Genomic DNA, 26,650 nt, shown 5'->3' on the forward strand with positions numbered 1-26,650 from the left:
GGAGTGTTGGTATGTCGTTTATGTAGGTCAAGTAAAGAGTAGGTGAGAGACAGGATCTTGAGGGACGCTTGCGAGTATGTTCTGGTGGACGAGAGTGAGTTTTCGACTTTTGTGATGAAGGTGCGGTCAGTGAGAAAGGATTCGATGATTTTAACGATTTCAGTCGGGATATTGAGTTGGGATAGTTTGTAGAGGAGACCTACGTGCCAGACTCGGTCGAAGGCTTTTTCCACGTCAAGAAAGATGGAAGCGGTGTTTAGGTTGTTGTTAAAGTTCTGGCTAAGTTGGTGATTGAGTTTGGTCAGTTGTAGGGTGGTAGAGTGTTCAGGTCTGAAGGCAAATTGTTCTGGGCGGATTTTGTCATAGAGATTGTTTTGCAGGTAAGTTAGGATGATTCGTTCATAAATTTTGGATAGGGAGGAAAGTAGAGCGATTGGTCGGTAGTTTTCGGGTAGTTTGTGGTCTTTGCCTGGTTTGGGAATGGAAATTATAACTGCTTTTTTCCAGGCACGTAGAAAGTAGCAAATTCTGAGACAGCAGTTAATAATTTGTGTTAAAAATAGTAGAATGTTATTAGGTAGAAATTTAAGAGCAGTGTTGGTGATGAGGTCTTCGCCAGGGGCTTTCTTTTTTCGGAGGTTGTTGATGATTGTTCGCTTTTTCTTTGCTTTGTTGTGGCGGCCTTTGGCCTATTAACTATACCAGGCTCGGGTTTGCGTGGCACGATGTTTTATGTTTGAGATGTGGTCCCGCATACTAGGTCCTCTTGGCCCGCGGCTGATGGTGATGCCTAAGTATTTTGTTTTGCTTGACCATCCAATTGCTATCCCATCGATATTTATTTTCGGTATCCGTGATAGTTTGGTTTGGCCAAAGATAACCGCAGTAGTTTTCGAAGGATTTATTTTTAATCGCCATTTACTGAACCACTCTGTAGCTAAATCTGTTTGTTTCTGTAGCTGGATGGCTGCACGTTTTGCGTTTTTGTTTTTTGTATGAAACATTGTGTCATCTGCGAAGAGAGAAATTTGTATATTTGTATATTTGCATATTATTATAAACTGAATCAACATTGAATGTTTATTTTCTAATAAAACGTTTAATATTCATTATATTATGAACGTTTTAAATTATATTTTACATTTTAATTTTTTCATTCATTTTATTCATCGTAACACTTTTTAATTTAAATTTGTATTCAAAATAGGTAATATATTTTTATACTATTACATATTATATATACACAATATTAATACATATCTACATTATTTATACTATTTATATTATTTATATAGTATGTAGGTACAGTAAAAAGTAAAACCATGCCCAAACTTATACTTATGTCAATATGAATTTTAAATTAATAACACGCAGGTGTGAATAACACAACATTAATTAGAATATTACTACAAGACGACGAATTAGGCATATTTTAAAGACTTAGGTATAGGTACAAATAGGTACACATTTTTAATCTAAAAAATGTTTATTTTTGTATTTATTATAACAATTTGGTAGTTTTTATGAAGATATTATATATCATCTCATACCTTGTTTGTATTACCATTTTAGCTTGTAACTTACCTACATACATTTGTATAAGCAGTTTTTTTTTTATTTATGCGCTTCAATTGCTACAGTTATTGACGTTATTAAAGATACATTATATTAAAGTTTCATACAAATTATTTTAAATATGGTACAAGAATGTATTAAATATTTTATTTGTTTGTTAAAAAAAATGTATTTTATTAATTGATCAACATAAATAAAAATTTGATAAACTTATTTTTTTTTGCTAAATTATCATTGTATTTAGTATTTCTTTATCTTTTTTAAATAGGTACTTAATTGTAAATGATTTAAGCTAATGCCTAGATATGAATTGTTTTTATGTATTATATACAAAAAATGTTTAAAACAGGTGTTTCTATCTTCTGGAGAAATTTCGTTTGAAATATATTCTACATAGTAATGGATGAAGAAGTATGCTTATAATTGTTAATATAAACAATGTAACTGCAGATGTATGAGTAGATACATAATATTTAAATTATTTATATAAGTAGGTACCAGATATAAACATATAACTAATATAATATTGAAGTACAAATCACATAAATGTATGTACCTATTTCAATAGTTAATAATATTATTAATACATTAGTCCATTAACCTATACAATATTGAATATATCAGTATGTGTACACTGTTTACTGTAGGTACTAGTAATAATGTAAATAGTTTGCGAATTTCACTATATAAGGACCTTATATAAATAAGGTGTAATATGGAATATGGTTTATCATATATTATATCGGCAAAAAAATTGCTCAAACCTCAGAAAAAAGAGGCCAGCGACGGGGCAGAATATAACCTAGTATACCTACCGTTATTTGGCTTCACGGAAACTACTTGCGTTTTAAATCCATTCCGTTTCTTGCGCTCGTCGCCACCGTTCACTCGTGCTAGTTTTTTTTTTACAACATTCTTATACATGATAACAGAAAATTATCATGCCAAAACCTGTCAAAAATGAATCATCCGTGTTAAACTTATCAATTATTTAGACATTTCATAACCAAAAAAAAAATAATAATAAATAATAATATGTAAATTTATCTTAAAATATATGAAAATTACCAATACATGTTCAGTGGAAACTTATCAAATGAACCTATATTATTCGCATTATATTATTTTGTTGTTTATATATTTATATTATTTTGAACAAGTTCGACGCTTGAATTAGGATCATGTACAAATGTACAATGTTCATAAAGCGTGATGACCTTATGTTGAGAGTAAAACACCGTAAACGTGAGTTGTGTTTTGATTTTTAATGATGACTAAACATAATGATAGGTATAAAGTTGATTGAAAACGGCATTTTTTTTTTTTAATAAACTGAATAGCGGTATTTTTCATTAAAACAATATTAAGTACTTATATATTTTTTTCAATTACATTTTTAAAATCCGCTTATTATTTATATGTAGGTATGCTTAGAATTGCATGAAATTATTTTTAAAATTATAACTATTTACTAGTCTTTGTGAAATGATGTATTTAATTAAACATGAAATATTAAAATATTAAAAATATAGAAAATTGTTGAACATTACTAAGATCACTCAGATATTTTCATCTGAGAGTGGAGAGTGTTAAAAATTTGGTTCCCGTGCCTAAATGTCGATGTTATGCCACCGTCTTCATTAACGGGCACTTACCGAAGTTATGATTTTTTTCTCCTAATTTGCTAATAACTCATAATTAGAAATTAGAACATTATATTTATATATGAATCCAAATAGTCACCACCTACTATTACACTTGATTATAATTTATAATATATTTTGATTTCTGGACAATCGGCCTCGTATCAATCGTCACATTTTGTTGCGCCCTTCGTACGATCTCGTTTCCGTATTCCGTATAGATTCTTGTCCGAGTAAATATACGTAAAATATGCAACTCGCGTAGCTTGTTTCATATAGGCTATAGACTATATATTATTGAAGTAGCATGCACTGTTCATCACGTGTCTTTGTTTTCGTCTTATTAGTTATTACGGCACACAAACACGTAGGACGACGTGTAGTGCAGTATAAGTATATAACGACCGACGAAATATGTTAAACGATTGGCCGACACATTGACAAAACATTATGCAACTCTATATATGCCTATATAACAAATAACTGTACGAATTGTAAATAACTTCTATGTATAATAAAGTATAAACATTGTCGCTGTGTCACTATACAGTGACTTGTAAAACGTAGAGACAACACATTATAACAAATACTGAGGTGTTTAAAATGTCTTAGGAAACAACATAATAGTATAGGTATTAATTATTTTTAAGTTTACTCTGATTTAGCTGTAATTTTTCCTAATTGATTGTTTTAATTTGACCGTGTTACAGAAGACGATCTTTGCGATAACGGTGACGAAGATAACTGGTCATCGTTCAACCAAAGCAGTTATGGTGGAAACATTGTAAGCAGCACATCTTATATTTTTCTAGAAACAATTCTTGAAGAAACGTCTGATGATTTGCGGACGGATTCTGAAAGAAGTAGTGAAGAAGGTATAATTTTTATATAAAAATAATTAATTAATATTAACTATAAAATCAATGATAATTAATTGATATTAATATTATATAAAATATAAATCAATTCTTATGGAACATCAATATTACTTAACATTAATTGATTTACATAATTTATCTATTCAAATAATTTATTGTATTGATAATATTATAGTAAGTGAAAAATAACTATTAGGTTATTTAATACGAAAACATCAAACAAATTAGCGTTTTATGTATTATAAATATTAATTACGTGTTATAGGTAGGTATAGTTTTATTATTTCAAATGTAATGCTTGCTAAAAGTGATAGTAGCTTGTTGTAGCTTGTATAGAAGACTTTTTCTAAGAAGTTTTCTAATGATTTAATTGATTTTCATTATGTCCTCAACAGTCAACTATTTAATTTTATTATGGTAAGTTTAGGCGATAAAAATAACTAGTATCCTAAAATGTTCGAACCTGCAAATAAATGAAGATAGCTTTAAATATGATACCTATAATTTCTAATTTCTATTATACATGAAATATATATTGTTTTATGAGCTCTTTGGTATGGTATTTTATACCAAATATATTACATTGCTTCATGGTGACTTCGGTACCTGTATTTCAGTATTCGTCAAAATCAGTTAATCTATTTCGAAGTCTTTTCTGGACAAACGGATAAACAGACAGACAAGCATCCAAATGTAACTACTGCGTACTTCATGCAATAATTCATTATCGTGTTCTAATCATGTACGTTTAAAAATCATAGCGTACTTTTAATTTGTGTTACGCAAGGTAAATACATAAAAAGAAAAAATAAGATTGTTTTTAATTGCAAAAAAGTCGACTTTCCAAAGCTGTGTGGTAACCTTTGAACAGGTGACATAAGTAAAAAAACTCTTCGGCTCTTCCTAACTAAATTTGGGTGCCCGGGAATTAGGCCACAATTAACCTTTTTTTTTTTTTTTGGAATATTTATGGTAATTTTAAACTTTCCACCTTTTTTTCAATTTGAATACGTTACGCTTGTAACTTTAATTCAAGGTTCCTTGTTACAGGAAATTAAAAATATCAAAAACTGATCCACAATTTGTTTTATGAGTGTTTCAAGTTCGAATTTTGACTAAATCAGATTTTCAAACCAAAAATAATAACGACATTTCCTCAAACCATTTTACTATTTTAGTTACAAATTATAATTAAAAATCATGAACAGTATAAACTTCAAACCTTCTAGAATTACTTATATTATCATTTTCTAAACGCCATTACATTTTTAAAATATTTAGACTAATTTCAAGACTATTTATGATACAAACCTCCTATTCACATCATTATATTCTATCCGTCGATGTATTGAATTTTAAAAAGTAAAATAATATAATATAATTTATTAGGTATGTACCTACAATGGTTTTGGTAAAAATTAATTCAATTTACTCCCGAAAAAAATGCTTATAATTATATAAATATCATGTCATTTCACAAACTATCATTAGAAATGCCGATCCACCCGTCTCCATCGCTCATAATCGTCTTTTTATTTATAATGATTTATTATTGAATTACAATTTAACACATCTATTATCTACTCAATGATCACGTGCAGTAGTACTTAATACCTAGTATATAGCAGATCGAGTTCCCTCTTTTAAAAAAAAAACCAATCAATTGCCACCTATTTAAAAATAAAACTAATTGAAAAATAATTGTGAATAATTCTTACGTACCTAAGTATATTAAAAACAACATTTTATTAACAAATTTCATTCTTTAAAAAATATATATTATGTTGTTATATCATATACTACCCGTGCTTATCTATATTTTAGTAAACACTTATCGCATATTAATTGGTTTAATGTTGCTAATAAACAAACTATCTCGTTTATATGGATTCCTTATCCTCCTGATTAAAAATAAATGCAGACATCAAATAAAAATATTCTGAATAAAGAGTTAACTGTTTATCGGTGAATAATAAATCAACTAATCTTGTATCCATGTATTACAGTTACACGATTTTTATTACATATAAATATGCTTAGAACATATTTTGTGTTTGAACTTCATAAATATATGAATATGTCATTCAAATCGTATAAAATATAAAATATATTGTAGTATAACATTTTATTAATTCGAGTAAAACCAGTTTTTTCTTTAACTATCGATGTCTATTGCTTATATATATACAAATTATATTAGAAATTGTTTTTAATATTGATCTTGACATTGAAAAATAAAAACAGTAATAAAAGCGTTTTTATAATATACACTTATGTATTTATATGTTTATATCACAACAAATTGTATGCACGATATGGTTAATAACCACAGGAGCTCACACCCATTTTTTTAATTTATAAATTGATGGCATGCGCTAATGTACTAACTAGTCTGAGACACAAGGTGACTCATCTTACCTCACGCCTAGAATTCCAATTGTTTTAAATTCCAGTTTTAATACTATGTTTCTATCGTTCCTTAAAATGTTTAATCAGGCAACCCAAATAGCACAGATACGCTTATACATACATATTTTGATATATAAAAGGAGTTTATAATAAAATAAATATAACAATAATAAACGAGTATAAATATTAATAATATATTTTTTTAAATTGTAAATTAGCGTTCAAATTGTTCTAATAATTAGTGTCAAATAATTATTATAGAAATTAAAAAAACTGAGGAAGTTGCTCTGCTGTATAGTAGATTCAAGTAAATCTACGTCATCATTTAAAGTACGTTACTGTAATGGTTGCGTTAAATTTGAATTCAATGATAAATCTATGCACACTTAAAACCATTATAATCAGCATCTAGTTTAAAGATATATTTTGTAGTTAATTTATTTTATTACTAGTGAATCGGTAAGTTGAACTAATTTTTGCTGACATTTTTGCAGTTATATAAAAATTATTATAATATCATATTGTTTTTATTAACTTTTAAAGTCAAATAGTCAATACCGACATACCGTAGAATTTAATTACAACAAAATAACTAAAATCGTCAAAGGAAAAATCGTGATTTTTCATTTTAATATCCAACCCCATAACATTTTTAAATGTCTAAATTTTATAAAAAATATTTATAAATATTTCATGTCAAGAAAATGCTTTTATAAATATTTGGTAAATATGCACCCCGTGTTAAGTATAGTTATTCGTTCAACAAAACAATAAAACAACAAAATAGATTTTTTTGAAAACTTCCCTATTATTCGTACCTATAGTTATACTTTTTTGTTTTCCCGATAATTTTAAAAAGCATCAGGAATTTTTACTCTAAACCCCCAAAATATAGGTAGGTATTATAGCCATTTGCTGTGGTATTTATTATTTAATTTTATGTTTTTATAAGGCTAAGTAAGTCGTGGAACCTACAACTATATAATAATAAATTGTGATAACTTAATGTGATATCATATATTTTCAGCAATATATGTTATACTTGTATATTGCAATGATATAGGATCGTTTTGACATCATTTTGGAACATGCTGTTAAGTTACTATAACAAATTGTCAATGTCTTAATTATGGATACTTGTTATCGTATACGATATGTAAACATTTTTAACTAATTTTATTCTCTCTCCATCGTTTGGGTGTGATTTTGTACTTCTAAAGATTCACTGACCTTTTACAGATTTTATAAAGGAAGATAACTGGTCTGTGATAAACCGTGGTGATCCGTTTAACTTGTTCAACTCAAGCAACAATAACAAACAGGCGACCATCAGGATGTATGACAATAACGATCCTGGCGTGCATGACGACGACGACCACGACACGGTATTGTTCTACAGGGACAACCTACAGGATCACCAATTGTGGACGACTGGTGCCGGTGGGGGACCGCTGACCAACGGTTACGGGGGTGGTAGCCTGTTGCAGTTTGAGAGCTTGGAGAAACAATGCGAACAAACCGTGTTCCGGACAACAGCCACTGCGACGCCGTTCATGACCAACAGCGCAGAGTCTCTGAGCGCCGGCCAACGTCCGGCGGGCTTGCCGCGCCGGAACAACTGGAAACAACCCGCGACAGATGACGACTGCGGCACCACCATGGACGACGACGAAGCCGTGTTGTGCAGCACACCGTTCTCGAGTTACGCGGGTGACGGATCCAGCGTCAAGTCACTGAGCAAGAGCATGGAGAGCGTGCACTCGACAGCTAGCCGAAAACGATCCAACAACAACTGCATAGACGGCGTAAACGACGTGTCGCAGAGTCTGGATGAGTTGCGTCTGTGTGGCAGAGTCGACGGGCAACACGACTCGGCGGCGGCGTCGTCCGTCGGGGCGACATGTGCTGTTGCGCAACCGGCCACCGGTATGTACAAAACAGTCGACTGTCTCATCGACCCGGCGTATTGCGAGAAAATGGACGACGACGACGAAGACGAAACGGACGGTAAAAAAACGGAAGACGTCATACAGGGGGTAGGATGTAAGCAGCAACAGCAACAACGATCGTCCGAGAACCTGAGCGAAGATAGTGGTTTCGGGGATCAGGTGCCCCGTGGTCCTGCCACACAACAAACGTACAAACCCATCGCCGAGGACGAGAACTATTTTGAGATGTCGACGAAGAGCATCGCGACGATCGCCGCCGCCGCCGTCGTTTCTGCCACGACCGCGCAGTGCTCTATCACCGCCAAAGGGAAGGGGACGGACGACGGCGACGATGACGAGATGAAATCTAAATTTAGCGCAGCCTGGCACAGCTATCCCGATCTGGGCGAACTGCCGTCAGTGACCGCGGAATCTCCTACGACCGACGACGACAACCGCCGGCATCACCACCTCCACCATCATCACCGCGACGGTACCGCGATGGCGTCCCGTTTGCCAATGTCAAGCACGCCCAACCTGTGCGCCGACGGTTTGCTGGCGCACGCCGACGGTGACTATTTGCGCTCCAAAAAGCTGCTAGATTCCACTGTATCGTTGGACAGATCGCACTCGCTGAAGCGCATACACTACGAGAGCGAGTCAGCTCTGAGTGCGGCCTCTTCGCGTGGTAGCAATCTACTGATAACCACCAGTTTCGTGAACCTGGCCACCGCGCCGACGCCCAACAAGGGCGTGCACTTTTGTCCGGTCGTGTCCGAAGTGAACTGGCGTGAGAGCTTCAGCAGCAGCAGCTGCACTGACGTCGGTGGCGGCGAAGACGACAACGGGTCGGATGAACCCCCGGAAACGGAAGACGACGAAGACTATGACCAGATTAGTGACGAAGCTGACGAAAACATTGACACGATGGTAATGAAACTGTTGACCGGTTTGCCATCGGAAACCAGGCGTCCGAGTGTGGCGGAAAAACAACAGCTGCGCGAACGGCTGGACTTCATCACGGGCGGCTCCCCACCAATGTCGCATAGGATAGTTGCCGCGCCCACTAAAAATAACACCGCGGCCACCGGTTCCAACAGTCACAGTCGCAGTGTTCAACCGCGACCGATCGAAGTCGATGCGCCCGCGGTTGTCGCCATGTCAGCTAAACCGAAAACGATCGGCGACAAGCTCGGTGGATTTTTCCAGCGGTTCTCGTTGCGCAGACTTAGCGGCCGGCGAAACAAGGACAAGAAGAAACAAAAAGTGGAAGAATGCAACGCAGCGGTGATGGCACAGCCGAGTAATAATAATTGTAGGCCCGACACACCACCACCCCCGCCACCCGTCTCGGGACGACCGTCTACTGCCGCCGCCGTGTCCGATAGGGGTAAAAAACCGCCGTTACCCCCGCAACCCCCGTCAGCAGATGGGTACACAACGCGCCGGCGCCTCATGTACGATGAAAATCGCGGTAGCCGACTGCCGCCACCGCCGGCACTGCCGACGGCTGGCAGTCGCGCGTCTCTGCAATCGCGGTCGCCCGCCGCCGCCGTTGCTATGTCCCGTCCGGATCACCGGGCCGGTCTGCTCGAGACCGACTTGGACTCGAACGTGACCAGAACATCTTCATCATCGCTCATGATGGGCGGCGGTGGTTGCAGTCCCAACAAAAAAGCTCGTAGTCTGCTCGACCTGGGCGCTTCGTCGGCAAAATTGTCTCTAGCCCCCAACGACTCGAATAGATCGTCCGCCGACGGGTCTCCATCAAACGCAACCGATTACAGGGCTAAGTCCATGGAATTTCTATTGGACAAGGAAAATCAAGCTGCTGTTCAGGTAAATAATTTATCATAGTAATTTTATAAATAACGTGTATGTAGTCAAAGACACAGTACAGATGTTCGCGATTACCCAACACACACCTAATATATTATGACAGCGTGCATATAGATGATAATATATGATATATGTATATTACGTTGACATTATTATAGATTTATCATTGACATTAATCTAATGTCTAGCAAACAAAAAAACAATAGTTTAAACAGAAACGGATTTATATAGGTCAGCAGGAATAATTTGGGTGGTAGCGAATTTTGTGGGTCATTCGGCACACGTGGGGGGAGGGGCCGTTTGTCAGAGTGCAATCAATACACTCAGCACAGCATCGTGGCTCGGTACAAACGGTTACCAGTAATTCTTTAATCTTAGTGTTCTAAAGTCAAAATCTCAAAGTTACAATTAAAATATTCATTCCAATAAAAATATGTTAATACTTAATAATAAGTACACAATATATAGTATTACAGTATATTATACATATATTTGGTACTTAGTGACGCAAATAGTAAACATCCTCCGGTACTTGGTATTATTTTTATAACTTTGAAGTACTTATATCATCGGTCATCGCCCTTTAAGAGAAAGTTATTAGAAATTAATTAAGTCTGTATAAACATAGGGATTGTTAGTAGTTAATACTTTGGCAAGCTCATCGTGATATATAATATTGTTTCTATTAAATATTTTCAAAAAAAATTAAGACATTTTTAAAGTCAACTGTCGTATTTTATTATTAATTTGCTTGTGTTAAATTTTTCTCAAATTGCAATTAAAGAAATACGTCTAGTGATTTTACATTGTTGTGTATCGAACCCTTTTCTACATAATGCGTGTGGCAATAATTTTTCTAAAACGCATGTTCGAAGTCTTTCCCATTCAATTATTTCCCAATGATATGATACTATGTTTATTAAAAAGAGTAATAAACACTGGGAAATATATTTTAACGGTTTTCGATAAACCATAAAAGCGTGATAATAATTATTAATTCAATTAGCACAAAGAATATAGTAGACTCCTGGCTTTGAATACTAAACTATAGATGAACAACTTGGTCAATGTTCAATTGATAAATTGTTTACGTCTTTATTTAACTCCGAACAATTGTTAATCAAATTTTGCATTATTTATGTACTTATATCGTTTATATTATAGGTTACCTTAGATACTATAGTCCTATATTAGCGGTAGAAACATAAAACACATACTAATTAGATTTGAAAATATGTCATGAATCATGAGCGTATTTTAGTCAGGTATACACAATTGTAGCTTATAATATCTAAATAATACGTCTTATAACTGATTTTATATTTTTTTCCATCTATTTAATTATCAGGATTTTTTCAATGGTTGTAATTTAATATTATATTATAATATTAAAAAAACTCTATTTATATGTATATTTAAATATGTTGCACTACAACATAACATTTACATTTTTCTGAATTTGTTATTTCATAAAACTATTCACGGCTTAGAAAATGTGTAATAGTATATTATTATTAATTAAACTTTATATAATATAACATTATACTATACTATACTATACTATACTATGAACATTTACGCTAATTGAGTAATTATCAAATTCAAATGTTACGATATAAATGTTTAGAACTACTAGAAAATGTACTCAGATTTTAACTCAATATTAAGGCTAGACGTAATATACGTATTAATTATGTTAGTTTCAATATAATATTATTTATTTATCTAGTGTTTAATCCAAAGCTAGTATTACATTCATAAGACGTTTTATTCATATAAACTAATTATGCACATCAGTTCTGGCATATGTAACTTTTTGTATATTTATTTGCATTGGCGCATTGCAATGAAAACGTGTATAACTAGAACAGTGTATATGTATATGGTTTTTTAATTTTTATAATATTACGACATTACGTATAGTGTACTATGTACAAAAATTCATAAAATGATTTACTTTTTTATACTAAAATTAAATTTAAAAATATATTCGGCTACTTATTACTGCGTGATTATAACTCTAAACAGTAAAAGGATATTTTGTAAATTATTGTAAAAAATACTATGATGCTTACACGCCTTACACTAATTATAATATTGTAATAATACATTGCACAACTGCACAAATATAATATTTATTGTTACTTAATTTATTAAACCCAACTCATTAAACCCAATATTTTTTAAAAAGTAGTGCCAGTAAAAACTACAATGATACATCAAAATCTATATATTCATATGAATTTATTTTATATTACCTTTACCTACATGTTGATTTGTATTTATTTTAACTTTCATATTAGAAAAATATTGTTTCATGTATAAATATTTTATATTTTATTGGAGAATAGATCCATAGATAATTTTTCCTTTACAAATAAAATGAGAAATATACCTATTTCACATTGTCAGTCGATTATAATTTATACTTAGTAAGGCCTCCGCTCCTCAAACGCCTACTACCTACTGTCCTACTCTCAAATACCAAACTGCAGTACACATAGGTGCGCGTATTTTTGTTGGCTGTTAACATAATAAAATTACGGTAAAATGCATGCTATATGCATGTATATGCATTTTAAGTTGTGATATAGACTATAATAATTATTATTGTAAAACTAATACAGTTTCAGCTGAAAAAGATTTGTTTTATAATTTTAGAATAAAGTTATAAAATAAAAATTACAAAACCGTAACATATAATGTTTTTTTTTTTTTTTATTAAAAATATATTACAATCTGTTTACACATAAAACAATAAGTAACAATGATGATAGTGATTAAAGAAAGACATGAAGCACATGAAGAGGAGACTGTCCAGTGACAGAACCTCAGGACATATAATGTTAAAATTATTTTTTTTTAAATTATAGAGACTTGAGAATAAAGTGAAATTGTTACGTCATTTTCAATGGGTTGGTTTTCATTTTTGACAGAGTATAAATTTAAAATAATCTATAGGTTTTTATCTACGGATAAGTCCAGACTCAAGATTCCAAGTAAATGTTTACTTTTACTTAACTTTTATGGGAGGGATCCATTGATGTTTTTCAACGTTTTACTTAAGCATAATGCCCATAGAACCTCACATAGAATATCCATGCACATGTAGGCCAATCAATAATTCATAAAGTCCACCTACTGCATATTCCCCTTCTTATATTGTCAACATGCCAACATGCATTGTGTACATTATTATAATATAGAACATTTTTGTTTTTTTAGTCTCTGTTATACTGACTCCGTTTAAATATCCTAACTGTTTATTTTTAATGTCCAGGAAAAAATGGTTTTTATAAGACTTGTTGCCAAATCCAGTACACACCTGCATATATGAGTATAATATGACTGGTTAAAACTAGGATGGATTTGTCTACAATCTATTTTATACTAGGTATTTGTATATTTAATTTTATATATATCATTATTTTTGGCAAGTAACAAATTAAAAACTATTTAAATTTTAAACGAAACAAACACATTTTCATTCAAAAAATATCCAAAAACTATTTTGTCTAGGTACCAAACAATTTTTTAAAACTATACATACGTAGTCATAATTCATTAAAAATAATAAAATATTTAATTAATCCTTTAAAAAATATTGTACTAACAAACGCCGCCAAACGGTTACTTGAGACATGTAGTTTCTTTTATACGTATTCAAAATTTCAAAAATGTTCTACTTATTATTATTTATAATATACCTTATTTTTTTATCTGTCATATAGTAGTGTAATAAACTACCTATTATATAGTCAACATTTCCGCATTTAATTAAAAATATTTATAACATGAAAATGTTGAACTTTATTAACATAATTTATTATTATTATTATTATTATTTATAATAGTGTTAAAGTTTTTTATAGTATTTAATGTAGTGTTAATACACTATATTAACTACACATTCAGAATATCATTATATTTAACATTTTTTTTTTTACTCACCGTGAGTTTTCCGTAAAGTATATTTAAAACTAATTTAGTTGTACGTTTTTTGTAGTAGGTCTAAAAATATATCTTCTTTACCTAAAAAATATTCGTTTGGAAAGTAAGTTTAAAATAAGTACCTACCTAGTACCTGTTATAAAAACATCTCTTAACAATCTTGAATAGTTTAATGTCAACAAACATATGATCATATGCTCATATGTAATTAAGTAAATTATATGACCCACATGGTTCGCATATTAAGACACATTACACTACTATAAAGTTCAGTTTGATGAATCATCTATAAATAATCAAACTACAACCCTTAGCACAATTTTACATGTATTACTGATATAATTTACTTCACTATTATAGTGAAGTAAATTATAAGCTATAATAACTATAATAGCTGTATTATAGATATGCGGTTTTGAAATAAAAGTTCACCTTGTAATTCCCTTCCCTTCTCCACTATTCACCACGCTGTTTGACAATGTCGTGTGTGTCAGCTAAAACTAGGGCTCATCGTGACAGGTGGGCGGTACCACCAGTTCGTTACTTAGAGATAACTATGTACAGAGTGATTGCATACAATTTGTTCTAATTTCCTACCATATAAATCATTAATCTGTATGCTTATTGTTATTTTTTGTTGTTGCTTTTTAACTATATCCAATTATATTACTTAAATATTATTGGTATTTTGTGTATATTGCATATTATATTTTTACATACTTTATCTAGTTTGTACAGTTTTGCGATTATTCGTCAAGTGTGATTCATATTTAATCCGTCTATTCGAATGATAGAATATCCTATTGTTACATACCCACGGGACTAATTATGTAAATGACGAATTATTTGTCTATTGATAATATTTATATTTGAGTTTTAAATTAATTAATTAAATTTAAATATTATAATATTCTCCATAATATTATTGCATATGGGTACTGAGATTTTAAAATCTTGTTAAAATTTGTAATTTGGTATTATTTTGTCTCTAATATCATCTGTTGTTTATTTAAAAAGGGGAATTATTTGAAAATTATATCTAACGTTTCATAAAATTCTTAATTTATTAATACATACATAAGTATAAAGAAATAACTATTCGTGATCTAAATTTTGGAAGGTTCGATGCATGTTATAATAAGCGATATATTAAAAAATATATAAAAGTAACTAAATAAAACAAGTAAGTTATTAAGAACTTATATAAATAATGATTTACTTTCACGTTTCATCATAATATTTTATATCAGAATAACGCTGTAGAGTCGTGATAAAATATGGCTCACGCTATAATATTTAAAGACAAAAGCCGAGTAGGCGGAGTCGGTTTGATTACTGTCAAACGTCAAGCCCTTCCGTGTATTGTTTTAAAGTCTCTTTATAGAACTGCAGTCTGCTAAAGCCAGCCTATACATGGTCTTTGCTGCACAGGAAAAATATGTACTACCCACATTTCAAGTAATATCTTCTTACTCCTATGGACTTTTATCAAATTAAACAGCCGTGCTATCTGTACCGCTGTAAGATAAAAAATCTCGAGGTATTTTAAATATATACTATATTTGTTGTGTTTATTAAAACACTTTCGTAGGTTGCAAATAGTCATTGTCATAGTTTATATTCTGTTATTATTATTTTTGTGTATGCACCGTATATTTTTTATCCGTAGTTCACTTTTTATATTATATATTTTGCATTATATTATATATTTCAACAATCAATACTAATCAACTGCTTATTTTGGAATTAAATATATTTTAAATTATTTCAAATTAAATTATTTCTATAGAATGCCGTTGGTCTATAAAATATTATATAATATTATATTCTGAGCTGAGCGATGAATGTATTGATTTTGAGATAATGTGCGTGTTTTTGTTTTTATATCTGAAGACACTCTTTTTGTAGTAAAAATTCTTCAATCATTAACTTTTAAGGAGGTTTCTGGTTGCAAATTAGATTTACTTTATACTTTAGTAGATAAAAAGTAAAAATTTCTCAGTACTTTTTAAAATATAATCGGACAATTAGAAAAATACAAACATTTGTTAAAATTGTAATATTATTATTAAAATAATTATTTTGTGACCATGGTTACCAAAAAGTTAGACCGTCTCCTCTGAGAAACATTTTTTGTATACTATACAGGTATATCATTGAATTAAAATTGAACACATTCATTATACAGGGACCCAATCAATGACGTTCTACACTCAATACCTACAACTGCACAGTCTTCTGCAGAGCAGTTATACCTACTTGCCCACTTTTTAATTTTTATTATTGCTTAATTGGATTTCAAATGTAATGGTATTTTAATTTATTTTTGGTTTTATTAATAGACTATTTGCGTTTCAGTTTTTATTTCATTTTTGCGTGTTACGTTTAAATGTTTTCTGAAGTACTCCTTGCTACTATATTATACAGATATGTGTATGTATATAAAAGGTGGCCTACTTATTCAATGAGGTTGTCTACTTTATTAATTGTTATACGATCGAAATTGATTCAACCTATTCGACATTCTTGTGCATACCTATTATACTTGATAAGGATTATAAAGGGAAAAGTTTTCAATCAGATTCCGGTATTTTCATTTTATGATTTTAATATATTTGTTTTATACATACGTATATAAATATAGGTATAACCTAACAATAATAAATATTTCCAAAACACTAAATTTTAGAAATATTAATTTAATAAATGCTTTGTATTAAAGTTTACTAATTATATACGTTGAATCAACTTATTTACGTTTAGTTTAATATTATAGAAATACAAATTATAGGCAATACAAATTTTAAATATTAATTATTTTTTACTTCATTTTCTACACTTATTTTTTTAAAAATAATAAATGGTAAATAATAATGGTATAACATATTTTATTACGCATCTAGTTTGATGATAAACTAGGTACCTACTTATTATTATTTCTTCTGCTTATAATTTTTTTAGTATCTAGTTAAGTTATGCATACACTATAGCGTCCATCATATTATGACATCATTATGGTAAACGAAGGGGTCATACCGTCAAATAATATCTGGTCAGGGACATTGCGCGGGCTTTATAAAGTTATAAAAGATTTAAATATGGAATCGATCGTTACCTACCAAGTCACCTTTTTTCTCGTCCCCGTTGACCTATAAACTCAATAGTGTTTGATACATTTTATCAAAAAAAATTTAATTTGAGATTAAGATAAATAAATAAATTGTATTTCACGACTGATATTAATTGTTAAATAAAAATATTTATTTAAAAAAACTTTAATTATAATATGCAATGTAATGCCATTAATATGTGAGCAGAGGCTCCCATTAAAACACATTCCAAAACATAGTATTTTAAATAATCTCGTGGTGTTTATGTTGAACAGATGAAACATGAATCCGAAATACGTCCGTGATAAAAATAGTTTAAGAGTTGTGACCATTTTAGTAAGTAGGAAACAGTATTATAAAAAAAACTACTCTATTATGTATTTACTATTTATATACATTTGTCAGTTTGAACGCTTACAAGAAGCTTAGGATAATTTTAAATCAGCCAATAAAATATGTGTTACATGTTAATGAAATATAGTTAGTACATACCTGGATGTTTGATAATATAATGGCATAACGCTGATAGTATATTGGAACTTAGAAGTCATGTTAAAATATTTTAATACAACAATACACCATTAAATCAAATTCATAATATGGCATTTATAATTATTATTTGAACTAAATATTAATAATTAAAGTGTGGTGTCCGCTAAAAATTTTTTAAAAAATGTTAGTAAGAAAAGCAAATTGTAAACTTTTATTAATCCAAATTCACAAAATAGAATATTTAAAATTGAATCCCTCATTTTCACTTCAAATGTTATATATCTAAGTTCGAGCGAGTAGTTTCTGAGTTATTATGATGTGTAAGTATACTAAAGATAACAGTCCTTAAGAGGACAACAACACTTGCATGTGTTTCCGCCATCTTACAATTATTAGTGTACAACATAGCAAAAACGGTTTTGCGCGGGAAAACTAATACTCCCTCTGTATTTATAGTAGAATTACTAAAATTCCACAACGCATAGAGGAGAGCTTTATCTATAATGTAGCTTTTTTATTATTTTCTACATAAATAGGTATAATTAAAGTTATCAATTTGAGAGCATTAGGTTTTTTTATTTAATTATTAAAAAGGTTAGTGCTATCAAAAAAATAAAAACGCCACGACACAGATACAATTCTTCCCTATGCGTTGTGGAATTTTGGTAGATAATTCTACTGCGAATACAGAGGGATTCCGCGCAAAATAGTTTTTGCTTTATTATACATTTTGTAGTTACATTCTGTTTTTAAGACAGAGACAACACAATATGCGGGTGTAGCGTCCTCTTAAGAATGGTTTTACAAAAATATAAAACAGATGAACCTACTATTGAATTTATTATGTATTATACTTAGACAACCTAATTAAAAATGTTGGTAAATTACCTAATATTAATTACTGTAATTGTGCCCCATCTGTTACAAACCTATTATTCTTAGTACATGATGTTTGGGCGATTGTAAACTCTGCCAGTTTTATTTTCTTACCTGTAATGGGTATATGGAAACTCCGGCAGTATTAAGGCCTTCCTTATGTAAAACTAAATGATACTTCTCTGCTAAGTTAACTCAAAAATTCAAAATGAAAAAAAAATTATTGCGTTGAGAAAGCTAAATACTAAATAGTTATAATAATGGATTTATATTAGACCTAATGGTTTGAATATCTACAAAATACAAATTGTATCTGATAATGTTAGTTCACAGTAAAAAATATTATAAGTATTATAATTTATAACATATAATGTCATAATAATATAATATAGGTACCTACCTACACATTTTTTAATTATTATTACAATTGTCTATCAATATTTTTTAACATAATAATACTGGCCATTGCAATTTGTATGATTTCTTCGAACAATTATTATTTTTATTTTCAAGTTTTTTATATTTTTTGGCATATACTTATTTAATAAAGGTAACTATTATAAAATTATGATTTTTTGTTTAATAATAATCTGTATATTATATTAATTGTATACATTTTAATTAATTGTATAATTTTTAAGTGTATACTGTTATTTGATTTTTTTCACTGGCGGAGTTTACATGAACTCAATTTTACCTGATTTTGTCACTGGTGAAGTTTACATGAACCCAATTTGACCTGTTTTATTTTCCTGGCTGAGTTTACACTAAAAAAAAGGTTCTCGTGGCAGAGCTTACATGCGCCCTCACATTTGATAACTCAAAAACTACTTAGTAAAATTTTTATTTAGATACATAAACATTTTCAAAAAATCTGCTGAATAATTTATAGTGGAAAAGAGGATTCCCGTTGAAAAACAGAAGTTTATATCGCCATAGGACACTCTTTAAATGATAATAAAAAATTCAAAAATATTAGTATGATCTTAAACTATGTTCGCGGGTTAGCTATGTGTTCAAGGAGGGGCTTGAGTTTTTAAAATATCAATTATCGAAGTCTGTGATTCTGATACAAATCCGGCCCCCTCCCTAAAAAATGTCCCTGGTTACGCCTATAATAACAACACTGCAGCGGTGGCGGTAGCGGTTACAGCAAAATAAGTCCGGACATAATTTTACCGCCACCGCTATAGTGTGGCGTCCTTATTAGTTATTATGTTGTATGCGTCTTACAAACGTATACAGCACATTTTACTTTCATAATAATCCATTTTACTATGTTATTTTCAAAAATAGAATGAATTGACCTATTGATTTAACCTATATACTACTAATTTATAATTGTAAATTTTAAAATGATTATAGTTTGCTTCAAAATTAAAATATCAATAAAAGCCTTCGAGGTACCCCAAATAATAATCTTTGAATATGTTTGTTGTATAGTTTTAAAATGCTCATAACTTGCTACGTAATAAAAATATCATTAAAATCCTACGAGAAGCCCAAGATAATAATCTTACCTTCAAATTTTATAATATGTTAATTCGTTAAAATTTAAAGAAATAACAGAGTAAATTGGATTATTCTGAACGCAAAATGTGTTATATTGCACGTTTGTAAGACGGAGGCAACTTACACCTAAGGATGTGGCGTCCTGTTAAGAAAAGTTCATCCGATGTTTGTTTTTTATTGTCACTTATAAATTGTATAAAATCTATTTAAAGATTTTATAAAAATGTATTCAATTTACTTTATATTTTAATAGAAATTTTTGAAATTATTACGTGTGTGTGTATATAACTATTATAGAAGTACATTATAATATGTGCTTAGTAGGTCTATACATTTAAAATAGAGAAAACATAAAGTATTAAGTGAAAACATTGGTTGAATTGTGTAAGAAAGGGGTAGCAAAGGCCAATACGTCTTAACTTTTTATTCTTAACATTTGGGAGTAGGGGAATAACCCAGGGGCGCCATTTGGGGGGGCAGGGTGTGCACTCGCACACCCTGTAATTTTTGTTGTCCACAATTGGCTAGGCTAATTAATACTATACCAGATGGCCTTCAGTTTGGCCAATCTTTAATTGTGCATACACCGCAGCTATCACTGATAATCATAAATAATATTAAATATTGTGTTCTTTAATTTGATAATTGATAAATTGATATCGGTATCACTTTATCCACTGGCACACACAAATATGTGTAAATGGTAAGTGGCTACTGACAGGGGCGGACTGGCTATTTTTGGCCCGGGGTGCAAAATTAATTAGGGGCCCGTAATTTTTTTTCAAACCTACCTAAATTAGGAAAGAGCCCTTAGTTTTATAAGTAAATATAAAAAAAAAATTAAGAATAACATGTTGTTTATTTGTAGAGATGTTGAAATATGTTATTTTATTTTTATTTTGTATAATACCGTATTATACCGTATACCGACTGTGGTAATCGGGGGCCCGGATCATAAATACAAACGGGGGCCCGGGGTGCTACTTGGTGTGTAGCACCCTGGGCCAGTCCACCCCTGGTTACTGATAGACAAAAGACATAATAATAATAATATGCATCTATTCTATCTAAAAATATCTTTACTATACACTATATATATATAGGTACACAGTCCACAGAATGTATGAACGGTAAAATGTAATGTGTTAACTATAAAAATATGTTTTTATTAAGTATGTTTTTGATACTGTAATGAATCTGTAATGAAAAACTGAAAACACTAGAAACGTTTTTTTAACGATTGGCCTGGAGGTGGGAAAAAATTGGCCTCTTTAATTGTTTGCACACCTTAAAAAAAAACTGAAATGGCGCCCCTGGAATAACCTAATCATGTCCAATTGTGAATCTAAATCATCCCAGAAACCATTCAAACACATACAAAAAGTTTCATCAAAATCGGTCTATCTGTTTAGGAATACATAAAGGACACACAGACGAATATTCGTTTATATATATATTATAGATTCGTTAATATATAGTGTCATATATTATCTACATTATCACATGGTTAAATATATTTAGCCATCCGATCTAATTCTTATCATTTTTCAATAAACAACTTTTCGTTAAAGGTTCCTATCTTAGTTCATAAATCATGATTAAAACCATTAGTAGGTACCACGATTTAAGATAAGTATATCTTAAATCGCGGTAGGTACATAACTATAATACAATGTACAATGTACATATATATTATCTAAAAATAGTATTAAATAGTATTGTAACCGACCTTTGGTGAGGTAGATAATTAGGTAATTGTTATAGGTCCCGATAACAAGTGAAATCCGACATTATTACTTATTATGGAATAATGGTCATTGCATTTTTAGACGTTGCACACGGCTCAAGTTGAAAATCATTGAATTTGAAAAAACAATAGCTTTATTTACATTAATTTCTTCGTGTAGTTTTATTTTGTTCGGCGTTATTCTTTTGATATAATTTTCAAAGTTTCTATAAAATATACCATGGACAGAATTGGAAAATGGTTGGACGAAGACGAATACTTGTTCACGAAATCAATGCATGCTTATATCGAGAGTCGTATAATTTGGGACCTTAAACGATTACCAATATCCGTGTTTCGTATGAAAAAGAACCGTTATGAAAATCGAGACTACCGTTATAGTGTCAGTGCCTCAGTTGTGTCTTTTGCGATTTCTTTAATCCCTGCTTAATAATCCAACCAATTAATATGTCTGTTTTTTGTTTTTATTTTTAGGCTCCAGAAAACGAACTTCGTAAGGTAAATGTAAACAGTGGAGAACGGATACTCTCCGAACATGAGTTGCGCATTCAGCGTTCTTTGCAAAGACTTAATCTTCCTGAATGGTACAAGACGTGCAATGTACCGGCTCAAGGATTTATTTTGAAGAGACATAGTGATGCTGGTTATACAACCAGTATGTCTAGCCTATCGTCAAACCAATCACAGTCACCAAAAATGTATTCTAATTACAGTAAGCAGTATTTAAAATAAAATATATAAAAGATTGCAATATTGTTTTCTGTATACAATTTAAATGTATTGTTGTTTCAGATAATACTCTGCTTAGCCCCCAAACACATGCCGCAACTAAGAATTTTTCACGTTGGAGTACTAGCCGCTTAAATGGATCAAATTCAAATAGTACATCTCCTTGTAGTTCCACGCGATCATCGTTTAATTATCGTCAACCATATTTGGGTTGGAGATCTCAGGAAAAATTGTCCAAACCTAGAACACCAGCCGAACGACTTGCTGCTGGATTACTTGCTCAACAACAACATGAACCGGTAATTTTTATAACAAAACATTACAACCACTTTTTATTATTTCCATAATTTTGAATCTGAGTAAGTCACCAGTGTATAAATAATAAATTTGCTTTTATTAAATAATAGACTGATGATACTCGATAATGAGTAGTAGAGTAGTGACGTTAAATGCAAACAATAACTCAAAACATTTTTAAACAGAACTAATATTTAAAAATTCTATAGAATATAGATCATTTAATAGTCAAAGCTATCCTTATTCTATAAAGTATGATTTCAATATTTCAATATTTATTGAAGGGGAAAATCAATGTGGAACACCCTGAAACAACTATGAATATTATAAATACATTAATTAATTAGTCAAAAACTTACAAAAATCCAATATTTAAATTTTTAATGGTTTTATATAGTTGTCTATTCTATATTGGATTAATATTTATCTGTTTTAAAGACATGTCAAACAAGCTTATCTGAAGTGCAGTCATCAATTAAAGAAGTGACATCAGCTATAGCCAACTATGTATCATCATCAACACCGGATGGAAGTAAAGAAAGGTTGAATACTGATCAGGATACACCATCTAGGTAAAAATTAGTTACATAAGAATGTAAAAATATAATAAATTGAATCTATTTTGAATTTGATTCTTTTTAGATGCCCGTCTTTCAAAGGTAGCACAGGTCGATTATGTTGGCTGGAAAGTTCATTTGTTGGCAACAAGCGTCCCAGTTTAACAAGAGATACACCACCATCAGAATTAAGCACACCACCGTCGCATCGAAAGGCTACTCCTATCAGACAAACTCAAAACAATGGCAGTTGGGTCAACGGTGAGTGTGAATATACGTAGACAAGGCTTGCTGCCACGTACAAAATATTGGACACTGCCTGCTGTGTAGAAGCCGATAATATGCTTATCAAAACAATATCATATGATATAGCACTTGAACAGCTTTTGTTGGACTACCTTTAGATTTTATTTATTTATTTTGTAATTTGTTTTCGTTTTAGTATAAGCGAGTTAGTTGTTAATTATGTTTTATTTTTTTTTTATGTATGTTGCACTCAAAGCAAAATTTAAACGTTGTAGATTATTTTTTTATGATTATTATTAATTATGAATAAGCTAAAAACGTAGAGCATGACAAAATCAATGAATATTTTTTGTATGTTTATTTCTTTTTGGTATTAATTAATTGAATTCAATTGTTGATGCTATTATAAATAAAAAAAATAGTAATATTTAATTAAAAATAAAATTCACTGGGACATTTCAATACATTTTTTTTATGTAAATATTTCTTTAAATAAGAAATTATTTGTTACTTGATTATAAAACCAATTGATTTATAATGAACTGAGACATTATAAATAAAAAATAAACAAGTAAAGTATACAATATTAATAAACCCATACATTGTATACAAATCTTGTTAAATATTGACAAGTCTTATTAGTTATTATTTAAAGTTAATTTATATGTTTGTATGTTTGTTTTTTAGTGTAATATTAATGTTGAACTAAAAATTATTAAGGAATTGCGAAAAATATTTTTTTTTTATATCCACGAACAATAAATGTAATTAATATAATATGAATATATGGTGCTAGATAAATTGTAATATTTTATCAACCATTTTTGGAAGCCACTATTCTGAAACCTTTTTTAAAATTACCTGACATGATAATGTATACATTCTTAACAATAACAGTCTTATGCATATCTTCTTAAAAATATTTTTTAAGTGTGTATGCAGTACTATCTGTGTCTTAAGTTTCAATATGATGTATACATTTGTTTTAGTAATTCATTAACTTGAATAGGTTTTTAATTGTATTACTATTTATATAAATGTATTGTATTGTGTCATTTTTGGGAACCTCACATTACATTTCTTTATATAAATCATAGTTCATACTTATTACATTTTTTCATGATGTTTATTCATAATTTATTATTTAATAATAAATACAATTTGAGATAAGATACTATAATATAAAGATTGCCTTTTTATCTATCTCACATATTCCCTCGGTACTGCAAACTATCATCATTTCAATTGAATTTAAAAACATTGTTGTAGGTATACAAATATTTATTTACCATACATTTTAATTGTATTTGTTTTACAAAATTGATTATTATATAATTATTTATAAATTATATTCTATATAATAATTATATATATGTTGCTTTTTAATGTTACTAGTTAAATGTATTGTATTATATTATTATTATATACATATTATATGGTTTAATAATATGCTAATTTTAGTTTAGTCATACAAATTTCCAAATCTCAAACATGATGACGCAATCATTTTCTGACCAGTAAACTATATTTTGTAACTCATACTTCAAAGTTAAGTTTCAACCCACAAATTGGCTTTTTATGAAGTATGGTTGATATATCATGAATTTATTAAATTGTTTTATTATTAATTGAATTTTTCCTTTACTAATAGCAGTAATAAGTAATAACTAATAACTATCATACCTATTTTAATGTACCTATATTATCAACATTTATATCATTGTACATTGTACATCAACATTTTTTACATACTATTACGGAAGATATTATTAAATAATTTTTAAGTAATCCTACTTCAACCTTATATATTACAATTTATAATTTTTACACTTCAATGCTGTGGTAAAATTGCCAAATCTTATAACTAGAACATGACATTTTGGAAATAACTCAATTAAAAATTATACATTGATTTGTTTTCAAATAATTTATCCCCTCCAGCTCTTTAACTAATAATTATTGTAGTTTTTAAGATATTCAAAATTTACACTAAATTAATTTTTTAAATTTCGGTTTTTACCATGCTTGTAAAACTATGCATTAATGTATTATGATAAACATAATAGTTTTATTTATTCTACCCAATAAATATTTTGTTTACTAAATACACAAAATCTGTAACTATGTTTTGTAATTACATTTTAATATAGGTAATATAATATTGCAAATTATTTTATTATATGTATTTTTTTTATTTATATATACTAAAATACAGTGAATGTATAAGTGAATGTAAGCCGCGCCTGTTTCCCCCCCAAACAAATTTGATAACTAAGACAATAATAAATGGTGTATTCTGTTTACAATTTTAAATGTTTAAAAAATAAATTTATTACACAAAGCTAAATTAGTTTTTTCTATTGTTCATATTGTTAATTTATAATATTTCCTAAATTGTGATTAAGGTACGAGACAACCAAATTGTTGATTGCGCATTTTGTATTCTATAGTGCCATTTCGTGCATGTGTTTTCTCAACGCGATTATTATTATTTCACTGCGTCGTATGCATTATATTATATTGTTTTCAACCTGCTGTAAAATATTAAGCTTTATCATCTCGTTCATGAAATTAATGTTGACTACCTATATTATTAATATTATATTGAGAAAGTTTTTTTTTATTTCTTTTGCGATTGTTGAGAATTCACTTTTGGGCACGAATAATTACAGATCGGCCGAGTCCCGGTTCGACGACCATGGACGACGTCCTAAACTCGTTGTTAGGGTTGCAGTTCCAAGGGACGACCGCTAATAACGCTAGGTATCACCACCACCTACCCCACCAACAGCATCACAGTAGCGATGCCCACGAAAGCAGCGGTGGGGACCTTAGACGAAGGCCCTACGCTGCTTCAGGTA

At 30.3% G+C, this 26,650-nt stretch overlaps 1 protein-coding gene across 2 annotated transcripts in view; it reads left to right on the forward strand.

Annotated features, from left to right (window-relative positions):
- LOC100166576 overlaps nt 1-26,650 on the forward strand; it is a 40,383-nt gene that overhangs the window by 10,947 nt on the left and 2,786 nt on the right. Inside the window, exons 3-9 of one of the 2 annotated variants that reach the window (XM_016803114.2) lie at nt 3,929-4,093; nt 7,745-10,272; nt 22,435-22,672; nt 22,753-22,988; nt 23,425-23,558; nt 23,629-23,804; nt 26,462-26,647. In XM_016803114.2, the coding sequence (XP_016658603.1) occupies nt 3,929-4,093; nt 7,745-10,272; nt 22,435-22,672; nt 22,753-22,988; nt 23,425-23,558; nt 23,629-23,804; nt 26,462-26,647 (3,663 nt within the window). The remainder of the gene's footprint in view (nt 1-3,928; nt 4,094-7,744; nt 10,273-22,434; nt 22,673-22,752; nt 22,989-23,424; nt 23,559-23,628; nt 23,805-26,461; nt 26,648-26,650) is intronic. The other variant, XM_008183203.3, reaches the window with a different exon arrangement.

The sequence above is a fragment of the Acyrthosiphon pisum genome, chromosome A2, assembly GCF_005508785.2.
Source record: "Acyrthosiphon pisum isolate AL4f chromosome A2, pea_aphid_22Mar2018_4r6ur, whole genome shotgun sequence".
Classification (NCBI taxonomy): Eukaryota; Metazoa; Arthropoda; class Insecta; order Hemiptera; family Aphididae; genus Acyrthosiphon; species Acyrthosiphon pisum.